Raw genomic sequence first — 16,275 nt, 5'->3', positions numbered from 1 at the left:
ACAAGTTCCTCTGAGTTTGCATTGATAAGGCAGTTTAGTATGGGCTTCCCGCTTGGTTAGTTGAATTTGCCTCACATGGGTCAATTGACATGGGATGCAGACAGTGACTCTTAGCCTGAAGGTAGAGGTCAACTCTGTTCCCCTTCCTACTCTGGTGACCCTATGTGATCAGGTTGAAGCTCTGATTCTAATGGTATCCTTATCTAATTCCTTTCCTCCATCACTCCATCTTTACCATCTTTCTCCTGAGAACATTCAATAAGTCACCTTGTCTCAGACTCTGCTCCCAAGGAGCCTAACCTAAGACACTACTATCTTTGTCTCTTGGGGAATTTTTCACTTGGCTCACAGAACTGGAAAGGCTAGAAGATAATCCATTTTGGAGTAATAGGCAAGATCTGAAACACTTGTCATTAGAGAAGACGGAGTGAAATTTCAAAGGACAGATATCTTTAAGTCTAGAAAATATTATAGTGGCCCAAAACAAAACACACAAAGAGATGTCTTCTATAAGTCAGAATGGTGATTGGTATCAGGGGGGGTGAGGGAGGTTGACAGAATTTTCCCCAGCTGTTCATATGCCACAGACATGTCATGAATCACTCTGCTTCCTATGACTTTGGTCTCTCTTTGCTATTTAATTCTACTTTTCTAGCATCTGAACACTGGCATCCCTGTACCCTCAGATGGCTATGGTAACTGGGTGGGCTAATCTACCCAACTACCCTGTCCCTGAGCTGTGGTCTAATTCTACCTTCTCTAATCTCCTTTTCTCTTACTCTTTAGATCCACTCTGACTTGCTCAGTTGGCTGTAGTCTTAACTTTATGCCCTCTTTTAATGAAAGGTCCCTTTGTATTCTCTCCTTGTATTTTCTCTTCTGCCTTTTTCTGGAATTGACACAATGGCCTAGGACATTGTATGTAGTCTCAGACATTCACTCCAAACCACAGCATTCTGAGCCTCTCAATATTCTTGTCTTCTAGAATCCCCACAGATCTCTGCTTCTGGCCTCCTGGGTTCCTACTTGACTGCCTTAACCTTCAAGACCTGCTTTTTCCTTCCCTGCTCTGTTGTATCCTGGGCTACTCCTGTCTGGACTTGTCTGCGAGAACTTAACCTGTTTCTCCTTGCCCAGAGTCCTTTGCAGCACTATATCCTGTCGTGGCTCTGGGCTCTCCTGCCTGTCTCTATCGTGCTGTTGCCTGCTCCCAATATGACAAGTATGATTATCAAAAGGCCTATTTCCTAGAGATTTTATAAGACAACCTGCAATTTCCTGTGCTTCAATGGGAGAAAGCCTGGTGGTTCAGGAACTAAACCAACAACAACAATAAAAACATGACTTGTCCAGGGGAATGCACTTAATTCTGCCTGGTTTTCCTGCAATCTGACATCATTAGGGAAAAAAATTAAGAAGTATAAATAGTATAAATATCAAAATGAAATTTCAATAGTGAAAAAAATCAATGTTTTACATTTAATCAACTCTTACTCTTCATGTTAGTTTCTTATTACTAATGTGATAGGTTCCACACATGTATTGGATTTAACAGCATAATTTAATTTTTAAATGTCTTTTTCGTTCTAACATTGTTAGTGATTTAATAGTGATTACAAAATTATAATAGGCGTATAGTTCCCTGCTACTCTTAACATCAAAGTTCCATGCTGCACCCCTCACCCCCAGCCACCACCACCTTAGTTCTCCAATATATAAATAATAATTTATATATTATTTTCAAGTTTATGGAACACAATTCCTTTATAGATGTGGATATTGAAAGTTGGAATTGGGCCTGATTGGGCTAAAATCAAGTTGCTGACCAGGTTGTGTTTCTTTTTTTTTTTTTTTAATTTTTATTTGTAAAATGGAAACACTGACAAGACATAGGATAAGATGTAGCTCTAGGGGAGAATTTCTTCCCTTCCATTTTCCAGCTGCTGGAAGCCATCTTTGTTCCTTAGCTTCCTTCATCTCAAGGAGCAGTCAAGTCACTTTGAACTCACCACATTTCTTTCTCTGAGCCTCCTTCCTATCTTCCTCTTCTATATATAAGGACTCTGATGGTTACATTGGGCTCCTCTTAGTATTTGGAGATACTTTCCCCATTTCAAGATCTTTAGTTGACCAAATCCCTTTTTCCATCTAAGGTCTCACAATCATAGGTTCTGGGAGTTACAATGTGAACATCTTTGGGGCGCAGGGGAACACTGTCCTGTTTACTTAACTTTTCCAAACCAGATTTCATGGGTTAATCTGGAGAGCTCTGCTAATACTAGAATGTGTTAGTTGTTAATACATGACTTCACATCAGTTAGTCACAATAATACCAAGATCAAATTCATTATATAGGGGCTGGGGAAATAGTATTACATTAATGACAAAGACTTTCATGCCTGAGGCTCTGAAGTCCCCGGTTCAATCTCCATTACCACTATAAGTCAAAAATAAGGAGTGCTCTGGTCTTTCTTAGTCTTAGTCTCTCTCTCTCCCTCTCTCCCTCTCTCCCTCTCTCCCTCTCTCCCTCTCTCCCTCTCCCTTTCCCTCTCCTTCCCTCCCTCCCTACCTCTCTCCCTCCCTCCTTCCCCCTCTCCCTCTCTCTCTCCCTCTCTTCCTCTGTCTTTCTGTATCTTTCCCATTGAAATGAATAAAATGTAAAAAAAAAAAACCTCATTGTATAGATGAGGACACAGAAGTTCAGAAATATGAAATTGCTATTCTGTATCCCCACAGTGGCCCTGAAAGACTTTGTTCAGTAATAGAGAAAATGGACTCCATACAGCAACCCCCCAGGTTCTTGAGGCACTTCCATACATTTCAGCTAACTCTTCCTCAACTCAGCACATATTCCTGGTGTCTGCTAGAACTCTGTGCACTTGTTATCGCACTATTTGAGGGAAGGTGCTTTGTGTTTGGCAACTGATTGCTTCTCATCTTTAAGCACATTGGTACCATCTCTTGCAGAAATGTATGGGAGTATGAGACAGGAGGTTGGGGCATTTTTCAGTTTTAATAGTGCTTCCTATTTCCTTTTCATATTCTTACCTTATATTCTGTCTGATCATGTTGATCATCTAGACTGAAAGAGGGTTAGGACTGCCTCTCATACTTACATGACTTTTAAAATGGCAAGGCAATATAAAAACAATGCTTGTTTGAGGCAGAATGTTTAGAGAAGTAAGGAGGAGCCTTCACCTCCCACAATCTTCCTGGAAGTTAGGGACAAGGCCACTGGAGACCTTGGTCACATCTTGTGTCCAGGCTTCTGGTTTGCTCTCGCCCTACCCTGTGTGTCCTCTTGTTGACTCTGGTAATAGCTGAGCATGGGGACTGTACTCCCTCTTGTGTCCCAATCATTACACATCCCTGATGCTGATAGAAAGAATGATGGTAAAAAATAATTTGCTGAAATAGGTCAGGTAGGGGGTTGGAGCTGCTTATTCTGTGCAGAATGCAATGAGAGTCACTTTCTAGGAGATGGGGGGTATGGGGAAACGCATAAATCACAGGTTTCCCTAAATCCAACCAGGCAGTTAAATCATTCAATTTTGCTTTTGGAGGAAAGAAAAAATTAAAATAAGACAGAAAGTGAAGCTACAATCTCAGATAAAATAATGCTTGACTTAAACAGAGAAAACCTGGAAAAATAACTTATTTGTTCTACATATTTTTTTTCAACCTTGCTGATATATGAGTTCCCCTGAGAAAAAGCAGCACTACTATCTGATGAAGGTTAAAAAGGAGGGTCAGGCATCTGGCATATCTTAGGTTCTTGAGAAGTAAATTTTTTTAAAATATTTATTTTATTTATTTATTCCCTTTTGTTGCCCTTGTTGTTTTATTGTTGTAGTTATTATTGTTGTTGTCATTGTTGGATAGGACAGAGAGAAATGGAGAGAGGGAGGGGAAGACAGAGAGGGGGAGAGAAAGATAGACACCTGCAGACCTGCTTCACCACCTGTGAAGCGACTCCCCTGCAGGTGGGGAGCCGGGGTTCGAACCGGGATCCTTATGCCGGTCCTTGTGCTTGCGCTACAGCCCGACTCCCGAGAAGTAAATGAATAAAGGGTCACATCCTCATGTTTGTGTCTCAACTGCCATCACACCTTGCTACATGTGAAAAGGTTTTATTCAGAATCGGAACAGCATACCTAAGATTCAGTATCTAAAGACATCACAGGACTGGAGAGATAGCTCAGCCTGTGAGAGTAGAGGACTTGTATAGCTTAGCTCTCAGAAAGCATAGATTCAATGTCTGGCACTGTCTTTAAAAATATATTTATTTAGTTATTTTGGTTAGAGATAATGAGCAACTGAGAGAGAAGGTTAGATAGAGGGAAATAGGGAGGAAGGGAGGGAGGGAGGGAGGGAGGGAGGGAGAGGGAGAGAAAAGGGGAGAGAGGGAGGCAGAGAGAGGCCTGAAGTACTATTTCACCACATGTGAAGCTTCATCCCTTCTAGTAGAGATGAGGGCTTGAATCCAGATAGATCCTTGCATGCTGTAATGTGTGTGCTTAGCCAGGTGCACCACAACCAGTGCTCTCCAGTCATTTTTCTCTTTTATCACTCTCTCTCTCTCTCTGCCTCTCTCATAACAGATAAATAAATAAATGTGAAAATGTGATTTTAGACATGTTTACCAATTCATAAGGCCTCCAGACTAGGTGCATGTGCTGGACAGAGAAAAATTTAATTGACCCTTGGACAACTTGGAAGTTAAAGCTACTGCCTGTAGGAAGAGTAGAAAATCAGAATGTTTAGGTTGTTACTCATTGACTCCTCCAAGCATCTCTGCAGTCATCTTAGTATCTGAGGGGACTGGTTGCAGAACATCCCCCCAACTATGCTTATAGTCAGTCTACCACATCTGTGGGTTTCCTTTCACTGGAATCAGTCAACCTGTGAAATTCATAGAGAGAAAAAAGAAAATAGCTTTGTGTGCTTTAATCATTGCAAGTCAAATCTCTACTATTCAAGGATCAACTGTACTACACTGGCCCAGGGGAGCTCCACTGTGGAAAACACTCACAGTCACAAGTGCATGGGAATCTTGCACTGAACATGAACATAAAAGAGTTAATAACTTCCAGAAAGTGGTATAAGAATGGGGATCCTTATTAGAGGTGAGGATGAGCTGAACCTGGACTTTTGATGGAGAGGGTGTATCCCCTGGGAAACAGAAAATTCCAGCCGGAGGTGGGGAAGAGCAGGTGTCAAGGAGGAGAGAGACTGACTGTCTTCCATTCACACCCTAGCTGTGGGGACAGATAGGTCCCTATAGGGTCTGGGGACTGAGGACCGGAAGGTGGTGTATCAGGACATTAACAGTGGGGCTGTGGTCCAGCTTCTTTATTATCACTTTGTAGGCTGTATTCACTCAACTTTCTGAGTCTGTCTTTGGGTAACCCTATGCATTACACTTAAGGGATGAAGAAAAACAGGTGAAAAATCTAAGTGCAAAACGCATCTGAGCAAGGAACAAAGATGCTTAGAAGTGGTATTTGCCTTCACTTACTCCCCTCCACCCCAAGCATCACTGTCTTCAGTCAGATCACTGGCAGATTGTATGCCAGAATCACATCACTTCTAAAAACTAGGGGCCAGGCAGTGACAGGCTCAGTTGAAAGCACAGATTAACATGTGTATTTGCCTTCACTTACTCCCCTCCACCCCAAGCATCACTGTCTTCAGTCAGATCACTGGCAGATTGTATGCCAGAATCACATCACTTCTAAAAACTAGGGGCCAGGCAGTGACAGGCTCAGTTGAAAGCACAAATTAACATGTGCAAGGGTTTGAACCTCTGGTCACCACCTGCAAGGGGGGAAGCTTCACAAGTAGTGAGGTAGGGCTGCAAGTATCTCTCCTCATTCTTCCGGTTTCTCCCTCCTCTCAGGTTCTCTTTCTCTATCCTATTAAGTGAAAAAGAGAAGGGAAAAAAAAGGGCTGCTGAGAGCAGTGGATTCATTGAGTAGGCACTGAGCCTCCGGATATAACCTGGTGAAAATTAAAAATAAAATAAAATATAAAAACTTGACATGACAACCCCTTCTTGCTATGGGAAGATTTTAGCCCCGATGTGAGGGTGGTGTCACCAAGAAATATAAGGTGAGGTAATATCTCATTTCCCTCTTTTCCTCCGTCCTACAGCAGTGGAATGGCAGGGACACGGCCCTCATGGTCACCCGAGTGGTCAACCACAGGCGCTTCTCGGCCACCGTCAGTGTGGCTGACACTGCCCAGCGGAGTGTGAGCAAGTACCGCTGTGTGATCCGCTCTGATGGTGGTTCTGGCGTGTCCAACTATGCTGAGCTGATCGTGAAAGGTGAGTGTCCACTGCTCTCTGCTCTTTGTGCCTGCTGCTCTTTTACTCATTGCTTAGGAGACACAACTTGTTTCTCCAATCCACTACCTCTTCCCCTTCCCCTACCCCTCCCACCACCACCACCACCACCGCCAATACTAATACTAATACTAATACTAATAAATACTAATACTAATAAATACTAATACTAATACTAATACTAATACTATAACAATAAATAGGGGCTGGGGTATAGCTCATCAGGTTAGGTGCACAATGTGAGAAGCTCAAGGACCAGCACAAAAATCCCTGATCTCGGTCCCCACCTGCAGGGGCAAAACTTTGCAAGTGGTGAAGCACTTCTGTAGGTGTCTCTCTGTCTCTCTCCCTTTCTGTTTCCCCTTCCCACCTTAATTACTGGCTATCTTTATCCAATAATAAAAAAAGAATCCCAGTTATAGCTCCTGGCTCCCCACCTGCAAGGGGGCTTCCCAAGTAGTGAAGGAGGTCTGAGGGTGTCTATCACCCTCTCTCAATCTTCCCGTCCTCTCTCAATTTCTCTCTGTTCTATCCAACAGCAATAACGATAATGATAACAGCAACAACAATAATGGGGAAAAAACAGAATAACAAGTAACAATAGATAAGCACAAGAAAAGGAAAAAAGTATGTAAAAACCATACTTTGGTTTGAAGACCACTTTGCTCTTCAAAGCAGAATCCTACATAGGGGATTCATATGTGAAAAAGCCAGTGAGGTAGGTAACATGGATGTCACACCCAAACATGGATGTATCTTGCATTTCAAGTGGGAATGCACAAGTCCATGCGGTTTGATGGCTTTTTACAATAGTGTTCAGAGGCTCCAAGTGTTTCTATTGAAAACCCAATATAGGGAGTTGGGCAGTAGCACAGAAAGTTAAGCGCACTGGCGCAAAGCGCAAGGACTGGCGGAAGGATCCCGGTTCAAGCCCCCGGCTCCACACCTGCAGGGGAGTCACTTCACAGGCGCTGAAGCAGGTCTGCAGGTGTCTCTCTTTCTCTTTGCCTCTCTGTCTTCTCTTCCTCTCTTCATTTATCTCTGTCCTATACAACAACGACAATAACAACAAAACAACAAGGGCAACAAAAGAGAATAAATATTAAAAAAACTAAAAAAATGCATTCCATTACTTTAAAAAAAAGAAAGAAAAGAAAACCCAATAGTGGCACGATTTTGGAATAACTCTTGAAGTAAACAACCCCCCCACCCATTGGTCTTATTTAAGTTCTGTAATTCTTTCCAGTTTCCTTGCTCTTTTTTACCTTGATGCATCATTGACAGGTTTTGCATTAAAATGGGTATAGTACTTCCTTTTCTTCTTCTGTCATTTATTTTTGAAAGCCTCTATAATTTTTGTTATACTGCTTAATGCTGTATACTATTTCATCAAGTGAATCATCCTGCTTTTTTGGTGTTTGTTTTTGTTGTTGTTGTTTGTTGTTTTTAATTTCCCTATTTGTAGCCATTTGTAGGTAATTCCAGGTGTTCTGGCTCATGTTTCATCTTTCCTTTGTGTGTGTAACAATTAATACCTCAGTGAGGTTCTTCTGAAGAGACCATTTGTATTCTGTTCAACTGGATTATTTCCTAGGATACATTTCCTAGGGGTAGAGTTGGTAGGCTAGAGAATATGAGCGGTTTTTTTTTTTATGAATTTTTCTTCATGTTGCAATATTACTTTTTTAAAAATGGCTTGACAGTTTACACTGGCAACTGTGGCTTATGGCTGTACTCATTTTCCAGTGTTATGTTCACCGATTAAAATTTTAATATAGCATAATTTCAGTGAATGAAATAATGAGGCTGCTCATCTTATGCCAGCTGTAGAATGATACCCAATGTATTTGAAGTAAACAGCCTTGATTCACCCACCTGAAGGCTCCTGAGCTGGATTTTTAGCCAGAGTACAGGTAGGTGTGGAATCCTTGATCTCCTTAGCCCTATCTGGACCAGACTGGGCTGCAATTGCAGCCTGGGTCTCCCCTGGTATATCTTGACTCTACACAGATATTTATATTTTTGACATCCGGTCATCTTTTGGTATGAATGTTACAATGTCATCTTCTCTGACACAGTTTCTCTATTCTGACCCATATTTGACATTTGCATTGTATCATGTCCTTTTTTATAATAGTCCTAAAACAGTTATTTGTTTACTTTGATCTATTTGGCCCAAATTTAATTGATTTTTTTAGACTTTTTAAAAAATATTTATTTTATTTATTTATTCCCTTTTGTTGCCCTTGTTGTTTTATTGTTGTAGTTTTTATTGTTGTTGTCGTTGTTGGATAGGACAGAGAGAAATGGAGAGAGGAGGGGAAGACAGAGAGGAGGAGAGAAAGATAAACACATTGCAGACCTGCTTCACAGCCTGTGAAGCGACTCCCCTGCAGGTGGGGAGCCAGGGTTCGAACCGGGATCCTTATGCCGGTCCTTGTGCTTTGCGCCACCTGCACTTAACCCGCTGCACTACAGCCCGACTCCCTTTTTTAGACATTTTTATTAGTAATGTAATGATGGTTTATAGTATCATAAAATTACAAAGATATAGTTTCACACCACACCCATCAATAGACTTCTGCACTCGTCTCACCCCCCCCAAGACAATCACCATAGTTCCCTCAAAAATCTTGGATATGGTTTAGCTAGGTGTTTTTTTGTTTGTTTGTTTGTTTTTGGTAAGTTTGTGTGCTTGAATTCTCTGTAGTCCATATATGAGTGAAACTATCCAGTTCTTCTTCTAGCGTTTGCCATTCTTCCATAGCCAGTCAACAGCGTCAGGTTGAGCCTGATGTAAAGTTTCGAGACCTCCTTTGAATCTGGAGAGGTGGCAGTCATTGACTTTGTGGGTCATAGTCTGTCTGTAGCCGCAGGGGCAGTTCGGGTCGTCTCTGGCTCCCCAGCGATGGAACATAGCGGCGCACCGGCCATGGCCTGTTCGATAGCGATAGAGGAGGGCCCAATCATAACGTGCTAGGCCAAAGCCGGGTTGACGCTTGCAGGGGTCTGTGATGAGGTGTTTGTTCTTTACCTCAGCTGACTGCCAACTCTGTTTCCAAGAGTCTGGAACAGAGAAGTTCAGTGTAGGCGTAGGGGACCAGATTGGGTGACGAGACATCAAGCGTTGGACAGGGTGGGCGAAGATATCCGCGTATATTGGCAGGTCCAGTCGAGCGTAGGTAGACGTGGGAAATGAACTTAGATGGTGCCACATCCCAACGAATATCTGGCGGGGCAATGTTGCTAAGGACTGGCAGCCATGGAACTGGGGTGGAACGGATGGTTCCAGAAATTATCCTCATGGAGGAATATAATTTAGAATCGACCAAGTAGACATGGCGGCTACGGAACCATACTGGGGCACAGTGTTCTGCAGTGGAATAGCATAATGCCAGAGATGATGATCGTAGTGTGGAAGCGCTCGCGCCCCATGAGGAACTGGCCAGTCTTGGAATGATGTCATTCCTCGCGCCCACCTTTGCTGCAGTTTTTTTTTTTAATTTTTTATTTAAGAAAGGATTAATGAACAAAAACATAAGGTAGGAGGGGTACAACTCCACACAATTCCCACCACCCAATCTCCATAACCCACCCCCTCCCATGATAGCTTTCCCATTCTCTAGCCCTCTGGGAGCATGGACCCAGGGTCGTTGAGGGTTGCAGAAGGTAGAAGTTCTGGCTTCTGTAATTGCTTCCCCGCTGAACATGGGCGTTGACTGGTCGGTCCATACTCCCAGTCTGCCTCTCTCTTTCCCTAGTAAGGTGTGTCTCTGGGGAAGCTGAGCTCCAGGACACATTGGTGGGGTCTTCAGTCCAGGGAAGCCTGGCCAGCATCCTGGTGGCATCTGGAACCTGGTGATTGAAAAGAGAGTTAACATACAAAGCCAAACAATTTGTTGAGCAATCATGGATCCCAAGCTTGGAATAGTGGAGAGGAAGTGTTAGGGAGGTACTCACTGCAAACTCTAGTGTACTACTGCTTTCAGGTATATATTTTGCAGTAGTTTATGGATACGTGTGAACATAAGCTCTCTCTCTCACAGAAACTGGTGTATATCTAGGTTATGGGACTTTGTTAGAAAGTGAACCACCTGAGATGAAATTAGAGTGTACTATAAAAGGAAAGGTCTCACCCGAGTAATGAAGCTGAAGGGTTGTCATTCCACACGTGAAGTCTCTGGACACAGTCTGAGGTGAAGCATGTTGAGGTGGCAATCATTGTGTTGGTTAGGTTGTGATTGGCAGATGCAATATTATTTGTTTTGGATTGGGAGATGCATACGGGAAAGTGGGCCCTATCCAAGGGTTCCAGGACTAGGGGAAGTAGGGGCTCTATAGTGGAGATGTGAGGTTCCTGCTGTCTTAGGGTTCAAAAAGACAATCGATAGTTAATGTTATCATCACATTATTTGTTAATTGGGCTAACTTTGAAAAGTCCTTTTGTTATGGTTTGCTGTACAGTATCCAGTATCTTGTATATAGCTGTGCTATTGGATGCTTCTAATAATCTACTTGGTCTAGGCTTTTGAGAGAGTCCGCGTATCAAATACACAGCCTATATATTAAAAGGATTCAGTTTTGCTGCAGTTTTTATGAGATGTTCGTGAAATGACAGAGTGCGATCGAGAGTAACGCCAAGATAGACTGGCTGGGCTTCATGCCGGATTCTCGTATCGCCAAGCTGCACATTAAGCTCACGCGAGGCCGAGGCATGGTGTAGATGGAAAACAGATGATACCATTTTTGCAGTGCTAGGGATTAGTCGCCATTTTTTACAGTAATCAGATATCAGAGACATGTCTTTCGTGAGTGTTTCCTCGAGGATGTCGAACTTGGATGCCTTAGTTGCACAGTAGATGTCATCGGCGTAGATGAACTTCCTTGAAGAAGTTTCTGGGAGGTCATTGATGTAAATATTAAATAGCGTAGGAGCCAGAACAGAGCCCTGGGGGAGGCCACTTGAGACAAGTCTCCATCTGCTAGACTTGTCACCCAGATGCACCCGGAATCTTCTGTTTTGGAGAAGAAACGATATAGTGTTGGCCACCCATGGAGGCAGGCATCTTGAGATCTTGACTAGGAGACCACGGTGCCAGACCGTGTCATAGGCTGCTGTGAGATCAACAAAGACAGCACCCGTCTTTAAATTCTTCTGGAATCCATTTTCAATGTAAGTTGAGAGGGCCAGGGCTTGTTCGCAGGTAGATCTTCCTGGGCGGAAACCAGCTTGGGCGGGTGATAGGAATTTCTCTGTAAGATGGGAAATAGGTGACAGAAGCAGCCTCTCAAGGAGTTTGTAACACAGAGAAAGGAGAGAAATTGGTCTATAGCTGGCGGCCAGTGTTGGGTCTTTCTTTGGTTTCAAAACCGCTATAATCTTCGCACGACGCCAAACTTTGGGCATAGACTCAGATTCCAAGATGTGGGACAGGAATGAAGCGAGCCACTTCTTTGCCGCGGGACCCAGGTTAAGAATGAGTTCTGGGGTGATGTTATCATAGCCAGCAGCTGTTCCCGGTTTAACCCTCTTCAAAGCGTCTTCCAGTTCAGACAGTGTAAAGGGAGAGAGTTTTGGAGATGGACAAGATAACTGGAAGTGGGATGACCACTCTTGAGAAATTTCTCTTTTCCAGACTGGGTCGATCTTAGCATGTCCAACTTGAGTTAGGTGATTGGCCACTGAGTTTGGAGATACGGGAGGATGGGAGACGGGAGGGGGTTGTCTACCGGCACCCAGTCTGTGAAGAAGCTTCCAGGCCTTCCTACTTGAGTGGGTGAAGTTCAGACTTTCCGTGAGTTGTTGCCAGCGGGCTTGGTGTGCTGCATCCAGGGAGGCAATGAGATGGTCAGCCACATCTGGCTCGCCCGACTCATACTGCTTTAGTAGTTGCTCGCATTCAGCATCAAGACAAGGCGTATAGTTAGCACGTCTCCCACGAGGAATGGCTTGGGAAGCTGCTTTGAAGATGGCTTGGCGGAAGCGCCTGTAGGAATCTTCAGAGGGGATAGAGTTAATTGGAATTGCAGGAATAGATTTGTTGGTAAGATCACTGAACAGACGCCAGTTTGCTTTCCGAAAGTTCCATCTTAGTTTCTCCGAGCACAGAATCAGTGGGAGCTGGAGACCAATGTGGATGATAGCTGGGCAGTGATGACTGTGCGGGAAGATCTTGAGAACTTGTCTTGTAGCGGGAAAGGCTTGGCCGTTGACTGTGCTAATCCAGCACAGGTCGGGTAACGAGTCTTTATTCCGTCTAGCACTGTGAAAAGAGCCTGGCTGTTTGGGATCATATAATAGGGAAAGGTCATTCGCTGAAGCCCAGTTGGCTAAGATAGAGCCGTCAGCACGAGTGGAGGAATATCCCCAGTCTTGGTGATGACTATTGAAGTCTCCAACGTAAACGGCTGGGTGATTCGGGCTAGGCAGGACCTCATTATCCCATGAGGCACTGGGAGGCTTATATACGTTGAGGAGCTGAATAGTTCCAATAGTAATGGAGTCGTAGGTCGAAGAGGCCGTATGGTAAACGTCCGCAAGACACGATTTGCCGTAGATGGCTCAGCTGTGTTTAGGATGGAGATTATAGCATATTAAATCGAATCCACTGATGGTGAATCGAGCAGCTTCATCTACTGCTATGTGTGTTTCTTGTAGGCAGATAACATCTGCCTGATGCTGTATCGCCAATTGACCAATAAGAACGCGTTTGGCAAAGGACAGCCCCTCAACATTAAGTTGGAGGACTCGAAGAGCAGGACCAACAGCTTGAAAGCTGTCAGGAGCTGCTTGTTGCTGGCTTTGAAAGTGACTGGGATCCATGTGGATTCAGTCAGCTAGGAAAGATCGTCAGTTTCCCCAATGAATGGGTACTCACGAGATGCACCATGGGAAGGTCGATCCAATGCATCCCAAACTATCCAGTAGTAGTTTTCTTTCACTTTTCACCTCCTTTCTTACTTCACTAAGTGTAATCACCTTAGTTCTACTTTATCTTTTTCTTTTCTCTTTTTAAAAATATTTGTTTAATATTTTATTTCACTGTCATGGGAGAGAGATACAGAGAGAAAGACTAGAGCACTGCTCACCTTTGCCCTGTTGTGGTGCTGGGGATTGAACCTGGGACCTTAGAGCCTCAGGCATGAATGTCTTTTATGCTTTATGCTCATTATGCTTTATGCTCTCTTCCCCAGCCCATCTTTTCCTCTCCTCTCCTCTCCTCTCCTCTCCTCTCCTCTTCTCTCTTTTTCTTTTCTCTTGTCTTCTCTCCCTCCTCCCCCCTGCCCTCTCCCAATTGCTGGTGTTTCAGCCACACTGACTTTTTCAGATAGAAACAGAAGATAAAAAGGTGGCAGAGATGGGAGAAAGGAGACAGCACAACATTGATGCTCCCTGCAGTGTGATAATCAGGGCTAGGTTCAAACCTGATTCACCACAAGACAAAGCCTTGTCCACCTTTGTGTCTTTTTTCTACGTAGCTCTTATCATACTTCAATATTGCATTGCATCCTCCGTTTTTTTACTTTGTAATTTTTCTGTCTGTTGCTTCAGGATCTATGCTCTGTGAAAAGAAAGAGGTGTCTCTTCTTTGCTTCTCCATTCATACTAAATCCCTGCCTTAGCAAAGTGTCTGGCACAAGGGCCTTGCACTCCACTGAGCCACAGGAACTTAGCACTGTTTGATTGTGTTGACCTGCACAAGCCGTCATTTCACAAGACTCAGGCTTTGAATCTTTGTTGAACAATAGATGGGCAAATCAATTACAGGCCTCAGCAGGAATTCATTTCATCACCCTAGTGCTGTGAACGCTGAAGCCGAAGATCAACAAATTAGGCAGTCATGAACACAAGTAATGAAAAAAAGAAATCCTCTTTAAAATTGTTGGCATGGAGTGCCCTTAATATATATAAAAGGAGCCTTCATTGTGATTGCATTAGGCTCCTATCTTTGCTTATTTCTTTTGGTGCCCTGAGATAGATTTGTATGAGTGCGTGTTCTTTGCAGGCCTTTCAGCTGCTCTCTGAATATGCCAATTTCTCTTCCCTCTGGAACACTCATTATAACCCTCTGTGCCTCCCTCCGCCCACCTCCTGTGAAATGGAAGCCCCATCAGAGAGTGGGCTGGACTTTCTCCTGCTCTCCTGTCTTGCCAGCATCTCATGGGTGCCCAACACAAAGTTTGTCACGAGCAATAGGGCAATAGAGTGAGAGGCTGCAGGAACTAACTACTGGAGTACTCTTAAACTTTTTACACACTGGCCAAGATGACTTGTTGAGGAGCCCATTGTAGAGGCCTTTGGGCCTGGGATGTGGTTTCCATGGTGAAGCTTCACTGCTTCTGATTAGAAAAGGTGGCCATCCCGGGCTTTCTGGGGATGGGGTGTGCCTGTGCTGACTCTACATTACCCATCAGAGTTCAGCCTGGTGACAGCAGTGGCCTGGCCTGGCCTGATTTGTCACCAGACTCCAGGGGACTTTAAGGGGACTTCCTGGTGGTTCTTGCCTTGCCTCTAATTTAAGGAGTGTATGAGTGGGCTCCTTCATAAGTCTCCTTCTGAAGTCACCGTGGTAGCTTGGTGCTTCCTATAGTCCAGCTCCATTTTTACTACACTTCATGAAACCCTTTATGAGTTGTTACCTATTTTGTGCCTACACCCCCAGACCTCACATTGTTGTTTTCTTTTTAATTATTTTTTTCTTTTTTACATTAACTGATGTTAAACTAGAACACACACACACACACACACACACACACACACACACACACACACTTGTGTGATTTCATTCAGTCCAAATTGTGGCTGTGCACCTCAGTTTTATTTTTAATTCTTTTTATATTTATTTATTTTCTCTTTTGTTGCCCTTGGTTTTTTTTTTATTGTTGTAGTTATTGTTGTTGTTATTGATGTCGTCGTTGTTGGATAGGACAGAGAAATGGAGAGAGGAGGGGAAGACAGAGGGGGAGAGAAAGATAGACACCCAGACCTGCTTCACCACCTGTGAAGCGACTCCCCTGCAGGTGAGGAGCCAGGGGCTAGAACCAGGATCCTCACACTGGTCCTTGTGCTTGGCGCCTCATGCGCTCAACCCTCTGTGCTACTGCCAGGCTCCCGCACCTCAGTTTTATTTTAATTCATTTTATGGCTGGGAGAACAGCCCTAGCCATGATGAGCAGCAGAGAGCAGAGTGAAGGGGCAAAGCTAGGCTTCCACCTGGGGCTCACTTCTCCTAGATTGGTCACAGCTGGAAGGCTTGAGGGTCCTTGACTTTTTGGCTTCTGGTATTGTGATGTCATGAACTGTGTCAGCAGGACCCAGACTATAGAGAGAGCTTATGACAGGAGTCCTGGGACCCGTTGCTAATTTACCCTTTCAGCTCATGCTCCTTGCCTTACAAACACTCCCCACTTCTGGCATGGAATACTGACATCCAATTCCTGAAGAAATTAATTTAGCTCTTCACTTAACACTCTCTCATCCTTCCCACCTTTCCTAAAGAATCAGTGTTACCTAAACCAAACAAGGAAATGAAAGACAGGAAATGAAAGACAGGAGCAAGAGGAAAGTCTGTCACCCTGGAGTACTGACACCAGTACTTCCCCACACACCAAGGGTGTGTGTGTGTGTGTGTGTGTGTGTGTGTGTGTGTGTGTGTATCTTCCTTCTTTCACAGAAGGAAGAAGATCTCAAAAACAAAACAAATCAAAATATACATGTTTCCAGTAGCTACTTGGTGGTGGCACAGGTATTGGGGCTGCTCCCCAGTTTTCTCTTCCTGGTTGACCCAGCTCATAGGTGATGTGGGCTGAAGGGTAGGTGCTGCCAGATGCCCCTGGGTGCATTGCAGAAAAAGAACCCCTCCTGGGTAGATTTGGTGCCACACAAACTTCCTCTGGTTCACTCCAGATGTGATGCAGGAAAGGAGTCT

At 44.0% G+C, this 16,275-nt stretch overlaps 1 protein-coding gene across 11 annotated transcripts in view; it reads left to right on the top strand.

Moving 5' to 3' along the window:
- Positions 1-16,275, top strand: part of PTPRT (protein tyrosine phosphatase receptor type T) — a 1,549,072-nt gene that overhangs the window by 563,130 nt on the left and 969,667 nt on the right. For all 11 annotated transcript variants that reach the window (XM_060190244.1, XM_060190260.1, XM_060190255.1 and 8 more), the window contains exon 6: positions 6,154-6,328. In XM_060190244.1, the coding sequence (XP_060046227.1) occupies positions 6,154-6,328 (175 nt within the window). The remainder of the gene's footprint in view (positions 1-6,153; positions 6,329-16,275) is intronic.

This window comes from Erinaceus europaeus, chromosome 1 (genome assembly GCF_950295315.1).
Source record: "Erinaceus europaeus chromosome 1, mEriEur2.1, whole genome shotgun sequence".
Taxonomy (NCBI): Eukaryota; Metazoa; Chordata; class Mammalia; order Eulipotyphla; family Erinaceidae; genus Erinaceus; species Erinaceus europaeus.
This window is presented reverse-complemented; position numbering and strand designations above follow the sequence as displayed.